The sequence below is a fragment of the Sapajus apella genome, unplaced genomic scaffold (assembly GCF_009761245.1).
Source record: "Sapajus apella isolate SASKATOON/1434 unplaced genomic scaffold, GSC_monkey_1.0 scaffold33, whole genome shotgun sequence".
In the NCBI taxonomy this organism is placed as follows: Eukaryota; Metazoa; Chordata; class Mammalia; order Primates; family Cebidae; genus Sapajus; species Sapajus apella.
Genome location: NW_022436973.1, coordinates 8,610,105 through 8,622,615, shown reverse-complemented (window position 1 = coordinate 8,622,615; position 12,511 = coordinate 8,610,105). Strand labels below are relative to the sequence as shown.

Here is a 12,511-nt window from a genome sequence, read left to right as displayed (position 1 = left end):
GAGTAGCTGGGACTACAAGTGAATATTATCTGGCTAATTTTTTTATTTTTTGCAGAGAAGGGGTTTACAGTCTCTGTAAGACTGTTCGCCAGGCTGGTCTCAAACTCCTGGCCCCAAGCAATCCTCCTACCCTGGCCTCCCAAAGTGTTGGGATTACAGGTGTGAGCCACCACATCTGCCCAAGTAGAATCTTGAAGACCGGAAAGATCTGGAGTTCAGAAAGTTCGGAAGAAGGCATTCCAGGCAAGGGAAACAGCTTGACCAAAAGGGTGGAGGTGGGAGAGTACTGAAGAGACAATGAGGAGTTTGACGTTAGCACAAGGTGCATGTAGGAGAAGGGGAGGTGAAGCTGGAGAGAACCGGGGCTGGAGCATGGGGGGCATGAATGCTGTGTTAGGAGTGTGGGGCTTTGGGAGCCACATCAGGTTTTAGAACAAACAAGTGTTGTGACAGGAGAGACATGTTTCAGTTTATTTAGTTAAAGTCAGCAAGTAGGTCTGAGAGGATATGAGGTTAGCAGGAAGTGGCTGTGATGGGCAGAGGCTCAGAATTGCACGGCATGAGGACACTTTGGGTATAACACTCCAAGGGCCACAATGCCACTCCCCACCCCTCAGGCTCTGGTTATTTTTTTCTGGCTTCTTCCTCTGTCACTAGGGTTAAGGAGTCCCTTGGGAGTTTCAGATTTGGCTGGGACAGTTTTATCACTGCTAGAGCATTAAGCTCTGGCCTAGGTCACTGCCAGCCTCCTTTTGGGCCAAAAGGGCAGTTCTCAGACTGGACTAGCCCTGCTCTGTGGACCTAGAACTTCTGGCCCTGGAGATTCTGAGATGTGTATTTGTGGTCTCTCCTCAGGCATCTCCCAGGCCACTTGGAGAGTTGGGGCCTAGAGTGTGGGGTGGGCAGAATCCTGAGGGCAGAGAGTTTGGAAGAATCTTACAATGGCAGCTTTAGAGGGAAGCCTGGATGCATTGTTTGACAAACTGAGACCCAGAGAGGTAACATGACTTGAGGTCACACAGCAAGTCTAGGGCACAGTCAGGACTGAAAGCCAGTCCTGGGGAGGATGAAGCACCCTGGGGTTTAGACCATCGGGTGCATGTAGAGAATGGAGAGGGTCAGGGCTGGGAGCTATGGGTTCAAATCCTGGCTCTGCCACTTACTATACTTTTGTGACCTAGGACAGTCACTTGAGCTCTCAGAGTCTGTTTCCTCAACTGTAAAACGAGGAAAATGTCCACCCTTTGGGTTGTTGTGAAGATCAAAAAAACATACATAAAGCACCGTAGCAAAGGTCATGGCACACAGTAAGTGTTCAATAAATGTCTGCTAGTGGTATGGTGGTGCAATAGTAGGTGCCCAATAAATGTTGAATGCATTGTCGAATACGAGTTCACACGCTAACAGTGAGCTTGTGAGACTCAGCTTCCTCACGTGTAAATCAGGACTCATAATCAGTGCTCGTTCTGCCACTTCTGTACAGCCCCGGTAGCAACGTGGATTAAATAAAGTGTGTAAACGTTCAAGTGCAGAGCCGTTTTAGGTCAATGTTTACTCAGCCCAGGGCAATTCCTCTCCAAGTCCTACTCTGTAAAATTTCCCGTCAGCTTCACTAACTTCTCTACATTCCCAGATGCTTCCCCGGAACCGCGGGTGGGGGATGCCCCCTTTCTGAAAAGAACCTGCCAAACTGATGAAAAACAGGTTGGGTAAACAGAAAGTGTGTAGGGCTGAGGAGGTGAGCCAGAGGAGGGAGAGCGAGGAGAAGCGCAGTGGGGAGAATGGAGGTGCACGGACGTGGTGTGTATCGGGGAACTTGGATATAGGACGCAGTAAAAGGATTTGGGGAGCAGTGGAGAGGTGAGGGCGCTGCGATTGGGGAAGAGTCAGGAAGATGAGGAACCGGTAGGAGGGAGTGGAGAGCCTCCTCACGGAGAGCTCGCCGCGGCGCAGGGCTCCCAGTTCCCCGCAGCCGCCTCCCCCGACCCCCCGACCTCCCGCCCGGCTCCTAGAGCGTTTCCCGGCCCGAGCGCCCGGCCCGCAAACCAGGAGGAAAGGGGCGGGACGGGGGGATCCGCAGCCTAGGATTGGCCGCCGTCCGGCCAGCCGGTGACGCGAAGCGGGCGGGCCCCTTTGTGACGTCACAATCAGCTGTTTGAACGTTCCAATTTGTGCAGTGAGCCCCGCCGCGGCGGCAGCACAGACTCAAAGCCCAGCGGGCGAGCGCAGCAGCCCGGAGCGACTGCGGCCCCGACGCCTCCCCCGCGAGTCCCCGCGATGCGGCCGGGCCTGTGAGCGGCCGGCGACCCTGGGACGCCCCGCCGCCCAACTACCTCAGCGCCGCGCTTCCCACCCCCGTCCCCAGGTGAGTCCCGACCCTCATGGGCCTGGGGGGCTCCCCCGCCACGGACACGCCCTGCGCCCCCTGCGCCCGGGCCTTTGTCTGTCTCCGCCAGCGGCCGCCGGGGCCGCGTTCCCGGCTCCCGATTGGTTGCCGCAGCCCGGTAGCCCATGACGTAGTTTATTTGCATATGACATTGAGACGTCACCAAGGCCGGCACCGCCCCCACGGGCTCGGGTCGCTTGTCCTCCCTTGACCCGGTAGCCGCTGTGTCGGGGCTGGGCCCTGGGTCAGACGCTGCCATCCAAAGGGGACTGTAGGGGGGTCGGCGATTTCCTAGGCTAATCCAGGGGCTGGGGTCAGGCCTCTGATCCCCTACTTTCTCTTTGCAACCTGAGGAGTCAGACGGCGCTGCTGGGCGTAGGTTGACGGGGCCGTCAGGAGTTCAGGGCTGCCTCGGTCTCTAGGTCTTCGGGACGGCACCAGATGGTGGTCGGATCCCCTCCCTCTGGCTCCAGACTCCGCCCCCAGGGACTAACAGAATAACATCCTCCTAATCCCTGATTTGTGTGCAGTGCGTTAGCTAATGTCACTCCCAGACCCAAAATGAGGGGTCTTAGACCCGAGTTCACAGAAGGGGCAACAGGCCCAGAGAGGAGGATTAGCTCACTGGAGGTCACACAGCCAATTAGAGTCATGCTCACTGAGTGACAGATGCATTATTAGCCAGGGGCATAGACATAGGAGGGGCTCAATACAACTGGCAAGATACACATCCGCCTTCCTCTGGGGACCCTATCTTGGGCTCAGCATCATCACGGTTTGATAGGCTCCTAGGTCTCCTTACTCCTGGACCCTTTTCCAGGGAATCTCTGGAGATAGGTTCACCTTTTGTGGTCCTAAGCCCTTCTGTCCTCACTATACCTTGGAGTCCTAGAGTCCAATAAAATCGCTGCCTCCCAGCTGTTTTGATCACAGAGAGGTGAGTCATTGGTTGCCTCCGGGTGTCTCCAGGACTGATGTTGGGGTGGAGGTGGGGGTGAGGATTCCCTCTATTGGCCCTTTACCTCCCCAACTCCCTAGGTTGTAAGCCAAGAAGGACTTAACCTGGCCTAGTGCAGACAATTGCAAGTGTTTTCTTGCACCTTCCTCACCCCTTCTGCCCCCAGAGAGTATAGGAGAAGGGATAGGAAAAGGAGAGTTTATGTCTTAAGTGGATGGGGCCTAGAGGCAGAACGAGGAACTCCATTGCAGCTGGGAGTTTGCTCAAGGATGGGCTGGGGGTAGGGGTGGCTTAGGACTCAAATGCTATTCTGGGCAGAGCTGCTGTAGTTATTAAAGGGAATGGTTCTCCCTGGAGCAGAACTGGGAATGTGAGAACCAGGAAGCTGGCAGGGCTGGGAAAGAAAATCTGGGAGGCTCCCCAAGTGGTCAGGAGAGGGGGCAGGCACTGGCTGGCTGGTGCTGCTGTCACTCTTGGCTGTCACTGACTTGCTGTGTGACCTCAGGCAGGGAGCTTCTCTCCTGAGCCTCTTTCAGTTAATGCATGCTAAATCTTGGTGCCAGGAACTCCAAATCCTTTTGTAGTGGCTAGGTCAAGGTCTCTCTTTGACCTCCCTGTACCCCTTCATCATTATATTCTTGGGGATTGTTTTCAGAGTCTTCCCTGTGTACAGTCTGGACTGGATGCTCAGTAACTTGGGATTAGGCCTGCCCTGCCACTATCTAGCCATGTATTTTTGCATAGACTTATGTCCTCTTTCTGATCATCAGATTATAAAATGGGCTAGGTGAATATGATAGTCCCTGAAATAGCTCTTAACTTCTCTTTCATATTCCGTGAAGTAGTAGGTTCTTGGAAAGAGGATGTGCCTTATCAAGGCCTCAATATTCCCTTCCTTCAAGAGGAGCCAAACTTTCTGGGCTTTTGGTAATGGAGTCACTAGCTCCCTGTGGCTACAGATGAGTTAGGATACGTGGATTGTGCTGGGTGGACACTAGTTGGGGGTGGCCTCACCTTCATAACCCCTATAGATCTCCCACCCCAATCCCACCAGGGAAGCCAGCATCTTGAGCCTATTGTCCGCCTGCAAATATGGAAATATTCTCAGGGTATGGAAGTGAGGTGATTCTGCAGCAAGTGTGAAAACATTCCCAGGGAATAGAGGGAAGAAGCAATAAGCATGGAAATACTGCAGGTGGATTAGCAGAAAGAATAGAAATGCCTCAAGGGAACAGAAGTCTGGACATGCCCCCAGGAAGTTCTACAGGAAGTGTGGAAACACCCTCACTGAATGTGACAAGTTGCTCAGCAGCAAAACCACTGACCATCTTTAGGGAACAGGTGTGGAGAGTCAGTCAGGCTTCAGGTACATCCTGGGGAGTCTGGCCAGCAGCCCCCAGCCAAGCTGTAGTCCTGAGGTAGGCTGACATGGGGAGGTGAGGTGGATCTAGAGCCACCACCATTTCTGGAGCAAGAGGCCTCCCTCTTAATACTCACCCAGGGAAAGATTGGTTGAGGGCTTGCTTGGGTCCGGGTCCAACCCTCAGTGCTCATCCTTAAGGGCCCCTGGAATCTGACAACTCCCTTCCTCCATCATCACCTCCCACTGATCTGCTGTCTCCCTGAGCCCAAGCAACCTGATCTTCCTCCTAGCCTGGGATGCTGCCCTTGAACAGGAGATGGCATGCCATCTTTACACCTCATATGACAGACACAACTGAGATGTGCCAAATCACATGGTAAGATGGTAGCAGTTCTATGGGATTTCTGCTGTCCAGTGCTTTTTAAACCACACAGGCTCCAGGAGTGGTTCTTAATCTCTGGGGTCAAGGATTGCTGTTTAGGAAATCATGATGAAAACCAAGGGTCCCTTTCCCCAGAAAAATACAAATGGGCAATGATCCCTGGCCACCAAGTTGAAAATATCAAATTCAGACAGATACACAGCAAAGGCAATAGAATACAGTGATTCTGGGTGCTACTTCTGGAATCTGACTGCATGGGTTCAAATCCCACCTTTGTCTCTCACTAGCTATGAGAACTTTGGGACAGTTACCCTCTCAGAGCCTCAATTTCTTCAACTGTAAAGTAAGGATAGTAATTATTATCCACTTCCGGTAGTTGTGAGTATTACATGAGGTAATATAGGTAAAGCTGCTTGGTATAGTGCCTGGAACATGAATGTTAGCTACATTACTATTATTATTATTTTGAGACCGAGTCTCACTGTGTCACCTAAGTTGGAGTGCAGTAGTGCCTCCTAGGTTCCAGCGATTCCCCTGCCTCAGCCTGGAATTACAGGCACCTGCCACCATGCCCAGCTAATTTCTATATTATTAGTAGAGATGGGGTTTCACCATGTTGGCCAGGCTGGTCTTGAACTCCTCACCTCAAGTGATCCACCTGCTTCTGCCTCTTTTGCCATTGACCATCTTTTTTTTTTCTTTTCTTGAGATGGAGTCTGGCTCTGTTGCCAGGCTAGAGTGCAGTGGTGCAATCTCGGCTCACTGCAACCTCCACCTCCCAGGTTCAACCAGTTCTCCTGCCTCAGCCTCCCTCAGCTGGGATTACAGACATGTGCCACCACGCCCAGATAATTTTTTAAATCTTTAGTAGAGATGGGGTATCACTATGCTGGCAGGATGGTCTCAATTTCCTGACCTCATGATCCACCTGCCTTGGCCTCCCAAAGTGCTGGGATTACAGGCATACACCACCGTGCCCGGTCGCCATTGACTATCTTTAGGGAATAGGTGTGGAAAGTCAGTCAGGCTTCAGGTACAAGCTTGACTAAATACATGCATACATAAAGTTTTGAGACAGTGTCTTGCTCTGTTGCCAAGCTGGAGTGCAGTGGTGCGATCTCGGCTCACTGCAATCTCTGCCTCCCGGGTTGAAGCCATTCCCCTGCCTCAGCCTCCCGAGTAGCTGGGACTACAGGCATGCACCGCCATGCCCGGCTAATTTTTTAATATTTTAGTAGAGACGGGGTTTCACCATGTTTGCCAGGATTGTCTTGATCTCCTGACCTTGTGATCTGCCGGCCTCAGCCTCCCAAAGTGCTGGAATTACAGGCAGGAGCTACGGTGCCCAGCTAGCCTAGCTATATTATGATGATAACAAGTAGACAATATGGGCAATTTCCTCCCTGCCTGGAAAACTCCTATTTACTCCTCAAGGTCCAGCTTTGATGTCAAGTTCTCTGGAGACCTTCCCTGACACAGCTGTGTCATGTGTCACTCTTTCCATGTTCCTAAAGCACCCTGTAATAACAACTAACTTATTACCTTGTTGAGTGTTTTACATATGCCCAGATGCAGTTCTAAGCACTTTATAAGTGTTTAGCTCATTTAGTTCTTTTTTCCCCCTTTTTTCTCCTTCAACAACTTTGGTATAACTCATTTAATTCTTATTACAGCCTGGAGGAGGACACTATTATTAGCTCATTTAATTCTTATAAGAGCCTTGAGGAAGGTACTATTATCATTGCCTTTTGAGAGATGAGAAAACTAGGCACAGATATGTTAAATAACTTCCTAAATTCATACAAAAGATTTTTTTTTTAAAGCCTGGATTTGAATGAAGAAAGCCCATACCCCAAAAGCGTCTGCACACATCCCTGTTTTGTGTACCCTTCTCCCTCCTCTGGGGGTGATATCTTCTGTCCTCTGCCCCAGGCCAGGAGTGGGGTGAACCTCAATCACTGGTGGCTCTGACGCCCTTCTATGATTCCCAGGTTTTTGCACTGCCATAGGGCGCCCCCGTGAGGCCGCTTCGCCCCCCACCATGTTCCAACGCCTCACCAGCCTCTTCTTCAGCACCCCCCCGGCCCCTGAAGACCCCGACTGCCCCCGCGCCTTCGTGTCAGAGGAGGATGAAGTGGACGGCTGGCTCATCATTGACCTTCCGGGTGAGGCCTGGGTCAGCCTCCTGGGCCTGTGAACTCATCCTAAGGGCAGATGGTCGAGCAGCGGAGGGGAAGGGCTGGGGGATTGGGGGGTCCCCCAAGCCTACTGGAGGTGGGGTCACGGGGCCCCTTCCCATGAAAGCCGGGGCCCTCTCCTGGCGGCTCAGGAGAGGCTGCAAGTCAGGACCCCTAGGGCAGCAGGGCGAGACTCTTGGCCTGTGGGTACCCCAGGGCGCTGCGGACAGGCTGCGTGTCTGACTAACGATGCCCTTTCTCTCCCCGCCCCCTTGTCCCGTGTGTGTGTGTCCCTTGCCGCTGCTCCCCTCCTCTGCACCGCTCCCACCCCGCGCCCCGTAGACAGCTACGCGGCTCCACCCAGCCCCGGGGCCGCCCCTGCCCCCGCGGGCCGCCCTCCGCCCGCGCCCTCCTTGATGGACGAGAGCTGGTTTGTTACCCCTCCCGCCTGTTTTACTGCAGAGGGGCCTGGGCTCGCTCCCGCCCGCCTCCAGAGCAGCCCCCTGGAGGACCTCCTCATCGAACACCCCAGCATGTCCGTTTACGTCACCGGCAGCACCATAGTGCTGGAGCCCGGGCCCCCTTCCCCGCTTCCGGACGCGGCCCTGCCTGACGGCGACCTCAGCGAAAGGTGAGCGGGCCGGGGGCGGAGCCTGGAGGCCCAGGGAGATGGATCTTGGAGGCCAGGGTCCAGGGCAGGAGGCGCTCGAGCGGCTTGGGAGGGTTGCCTTCGAGACAACGTCGGGGGCCCGTGGGCCGCAGGGCGAGGCTAGCAGCGGGACTTAGGGTGAGGGGCGGGACTGTCGGGTGAGAGAGGCGTGGCCTCGTGGCCGGGGCGGGGCTTGGGAGGGAGGGGCGTGGCTAAGAGGCCACAGGCGGATTTGGAGGCTTGAGGAGCGTGGCTGGAGTGCCGTGGAGTGGGACTTAAACAGAAAGGCAAGGGTGGAATTGAGGGTGGGAGTCCAGTCTTCGCCGAGGTCCAGTTTACCTGTCAGGGGCTAGAACCGAGGAGACACCTCCGGGTTGGTACCCACAAGAAGTGCGTCGGGCACCCCAATCTGAGCAGACACAGAACTGCAGCAAGGCAAGGGTGGGAGATGGCAGCGCCCCTTAGGCCTCCCACCCGGGTTACCCGGCCTGACCCAGCCCCGCTCTGTGTCCACAGGGAGTTGGCGCCCGCCCGCCGCGAGCCCCGGGCCGCGCGCCACGCCGCTCCTCTACCCGCGCGGGCGGCGCTGCTGGAGAAGGCGGGCCAGGTGCGGCGGCTGCAGCGGGCCAGGCAGCGGGCGGAGCGCCACGCGCTGAGCGCAAAGGCGGTGCAGCGGCAGAACCGAGCCCGCGAGAGCCGTGCGCGCCGGTCCAAGCACCAGGGCAGCTTCATCTACCAGCCGTGCCAGCGCCAATTCAACTACTGAGCGTCTGCTGGTCGCGCCGCGAACCCCTTGCCGACTACGGATCCCTGTCGGGTCCCTTCGACGCCTCGGGCTGGACGCGAAAACCTCCCTCCTTAAAGCTGAGGTTGGGTGATAGCCGTTCCTTCCCTGACACCCTCAATTTCCCCATCTCTGATCCTCTAATCCGCCTCTGAGCCCCTTTTCACGCCCTCATTCGCCCTCGCTGTTTCTGGCCCCCATCCCCAGCATCTAATCATCCATGCCCCCTGCTCCTGACCCCTCCATCCTTTCTTCTCTGGTCCGCATCCCTGTCTCTCCCCTTCACCCTTGCCCTCCAGTCCTCTACCTCTGGCCCGCTCCTATTTCTGAAAGCTTCTTCCAGTCCCTGATCTGGCTCATTCCCCACCTTCAACTCCCACCTTACATGACTCACACTATCCCGTGTTTGGCATTACACTCACCCCTGTTCCCTTATTCTTCATTCCCAGTAATTTGCTCCCAAATGGTGGAGACCCTGAGCCCAGCTCTGACCAGGTAGAGCCTGTGCAGTCTGGGCCACTGTCATTGCCCTCTAGTAAGGGCTCGGGGTTTTGCTTTTAGTCTCCCCTTCCTTCTGCCTTGGGGGGCTGTACTCTGTGGAGCTGCTTAGGCCTGGAAAGGTACAGTATGTAGAAGAGGACTGTGCAAGTGAGTTAGAGGGAGAAGACGGAGGGAATCTAGGAAATGAGGCAGCCTATTGGAGATTCGGACAGGACAGACATGTTGAGAAGCTACAGGGAGCAGGGCACCAAGGGAGCTCGCACTGTGCCTGCTCAGAGAGGCAATGCCCTGCTTCCAGGCTGAAGCCTCGAGTCTGCTCCCACTTCCCTTTTCTATAATCCATTCTTCTGCAGGTTCCTGACTCTGAAGGGCTTAGTTAGTACCTTGCCACTCTACCCCCGAACATGTCACCGAAGTAGAAGCTGGGCAAGGTCCCACCATCCTGGCCGTTTGTTCACAAGCCCAAGGTGCTAGAATAGCTTAGGGGAGATGCAGGCCACAGGGCTTCCAGGCAGGCAAAGGGCATTCACACTAGGTCAGAGTGCAGAGCAGTGATGCTGGAGAGGACACACCATGGGGTGAAGCCATCCCAACGCTGACAGCTCAGCCTTCACCTTGCTTGCCTCTGGTCTTGTATTTCACACTCTGCTCAGTATGGCTAGCCAGCGGTCCTGAGTAGGAGTCCAGGAGCCTCACTGTCCTAATCCCCGAATTGTTCTTATCCAGGTTCAGGGCCTTCAGGGGGCCTCTTCTTTTTCTCCCACAGGCCTCTCTTTCTAGGTTGCTGGGAGAAATGGGTGCCCTATGGTCCCTCTCCTCTCCTCCTCCAGAAATGTGAATCCCTGGGGGAGGCAGAAGGGGCAGAGGCTTCCCTCTTCTTGTGGAGATTGAATTTTGGGCTCAGACACCAGCAACAGCCTCTTGGGATGCCCAAGTTGCTTCCCAGTTCCTCTTTCTAGCCGTCCTTTTCTAGTATACTCACTCTTCCTTGGAACTTTTAAGACTTCTTGGTACATATGAACATAGGTCTTCCCCTCACCCCAACTTTAGGTTTCCAGGCCTCACAGCCAAGCTGAGGCTTGGAGAAAACTCTGCATTCCCATGAGGGCAAAGGCAGCTGCCCTTCCTGACCCTATAGTCCCAGGCCTCATGGGGCATGTGTGGGGAAGGTATGGGGTATCCCCATGGATGCTGGGATGAGGGCAGAGGAGAAAACCTGTTGGGGTCTCCTATCCCAGGGAATAAGCCAAATTAACACTAAAAATTGATCAAAACTCCCACACCAGTCCACTAGGGCCCCAGTAGTTGGCAGCCTTGCTCCTCTCCCTAAGTTCTCCTTTAGTTACAACCTAGTTGCTTTTATTCTTCCAGCTACCATTTGGGCACTTCAGAGCCAGCCTAGGGTCTTCGGCACCTCCAAGAGCTGAAAATCCCTCCAACCCTTCTTGCCTACTCCTCACTGCCAGCTGGGGCCTAGGCTCAGTCCTATGTGGTGCCCATGATCCCTCTGGTGGGGGAAGAGCTTAAGTTATAGGGCATTTGGCTCAAATTTTAAAAGGCCTTGTGTTTACCTATATTTCTGGAGGCTCCTGTAGTTCTAGAACCCAATCTCTCACCTGGCTGGCTGCAAGGCTCTTATTTTTTGTACTTTTCCTATAGATTCTGTAGCATTTGAGTGTGGCAATATTTTAATTGTGTATAGATTTCTAAGAACCAACACTACTCAGTCTCCTGCTAGTCTGACTCCTGAAGCATCAGACCTTGTCATACTGTATTGACTGTGTACGTGCCTTTCACCTTTGAGCATGCTTCAGGATTTTTTTTTTAAACCACAGAACTTGAATACATGAGGGAACCAGAGTTCACAAAGTCCTATGCAACCTTAGGAGGAGGTTAGAGAGTCTGTTTTGATTGATGTTTTCAGTGGCCCTAGAGGAGTTTTTACCAATTTGTGAGTATTAATGTCAGTACTACCAGCACTTTGCCAAAACTGTGTCAGAGGGACCCCTGTTTCTAGAGTGAGTCCCAGTTACATCAGAGTGACTTCCAGTTATTCCCTAGTAAGTCTGAGTGGTTCCTTCAAGCTGGGTGTCTTTCCAGCCTTTGCCAGTCTAGCCCCAGCAGGGCAGTGTGTGTGTATGAATGCAGTTTGGTGCTGTTTTGGAGTATGCCTGCTCCCCAGCTCCCTGCCTGGAACGCTCTGATCAACTTGCGCTGACCTGTAATGTCTTAGGTGCAACAAGGACCCCACCAGAGCTCTTGGATGCCCTCCTAGATCCATGTGGCTTTATGTGAGGGGACTGAATGCAGACACACCATAGCCCATTTCTACTACTTTCCCTCTCACCCTTCCACCAAGTTCCACATGGAACCAACAAGTTGAGTGCGTCCCTGTTGGGTGTTCTCTGTTGAGACTGGCTGAAATGAGACTTTGGTTGACCATGTGATGTGTCGACAGACTCAAGGAAACAACCACCTCAACCGGGTCATGTGGCATGCCTGTGTATGTGTGTAACAGAATTCTGATTGTTAGACTGTAATGCTATTCCTCTATGGGAGAAAAAAAATTAATATAAAGAAAAACAAATAAAAATCTATTTAAAGCACATGATACTTTCTGCCTGAGTTGAGCTTAAGTATGCGAAGCACTTTGTAATCTTAAGCACAGTAGTGGCGTAGAGTATTATGATTAAGCTGGCTTTGGTTCTGTGTGTGTGTCATACGGGAGAGGAAGAGGGTAGATAAGCTTACTGGGAACAGAGCCAGACAATGGCATCTGACTCATATATGACTACTTTTAGAGGATCTTTATAATGCAAGACACATACATGAAGACAGCTGGAATAGAGAGGAGAGTAAGAGCAGGACAGAATGACCAACTCATCCTTTTGGTCTTAGGCACTGGGTTACAGCAAGGGCAAGGAGCCACTGGAGGGGAAAGGATGAAGTCTAACCCTAGGGGAGATGCAGCAGAAGGCTGAAACCCAGGCTGAGACAAGTCCAGGGTCCCAAGCATCAAAGTCTCCTGAAAGTTGGGGGTAGGGTGGGGCAGAAGCAGCTGGCTTTGGAGGCAACACAAACTTCAAAGCAGGGCAGCCAAAGTGAAATGTACTGGACATCTCTGAAATATATAACACAAAATGACCCCTTTTATTTGGTAGCTGCTCCATCTAACCACAGAATTGGACTGAAGGTAGAAACCTGACCTAAACTGGGCTAGATTCTTGATGCTGGTACAATCTTAGAGGCCAGTCTGGGCTTATCTCCTCTATGGAGGAAACGTTTTGGAGCAATCCACAATGCACATGGAG

General features: G+C 53.4%; 1 protein-coding gene across 4 annotated transcripts; it reads left to right on the top strand.

Moving 5' to 3' along the window:
- The first annotated feature begins 2,152 nt into the window (after positions 1–2,152).
- Positions 2,153–11,809, top strand: TP53INP2 (tumor protein p53 inducible nuclear protein 2). Of its 4 annotated transcripts, XM_032295191.1 has the most exons (5): positions 2,421–3,323; positions 4,998–5,083; positions 7,081–7,254; positions 7,609–7,897; positions 8,432–11,809. In XM_032295191.1, the coding sequence occupies exons 3-5, from the start codon at positions 7,131–7,133 to the stop codon at positions 8,679–8,681; spliced, it is 663 nt and encodes a 220-aa protein (XP_032151082.1). In that variant the 5' UTR covers positions 2,421–3,323; positions 4,998–5,083; positions 7,081–7,130; the 3' UTR covers positions 8,682–11,809. The 4 variants fall into 4 exon arrangements, with proteins under 4 accessions (XP_032151081.1, XP_032151083.1, XP_032151082.1 ...); XM_032295190.1 differs by lacking the exons at positions 2,421–3,323; positions 4,998–5,083 and adding an exon at positions 2,153–2,365; XM_032295192.1 differs by having other exon boundaries at positions 2,413–5,083; positions 7,729–7,897.
- The last annotated feature ends 702 nt before the right edge of the window (positions 11,810–12,511 follow it).

Excerpts from the sequence above, each read along its gene's own strand:
- TP53INP2 (XM_032295190.1), top strand. The coding sequence starts at position 7,131 with ATGTTCCAACGCCTCACCAGCCTCTTCTTCAGCACCCCCCCGGCCCCT. Across the intron at positions 7,255-7,608 it reads GCTCATCATTGACCTTCCGG|ACAGCTACGCGGCTCCACCC; the intron begins GTGAGGCCTGGG and ends CGCGCCCCGTAG. Across the intron at positions 7,898-8,431 it reads GACGGCGACCTCAGCGAAAG|GGAGTTGGCGCCCGCCCGCC; the intron begins GTGAGCGGGCCG and ends CTGTGTCCACAG.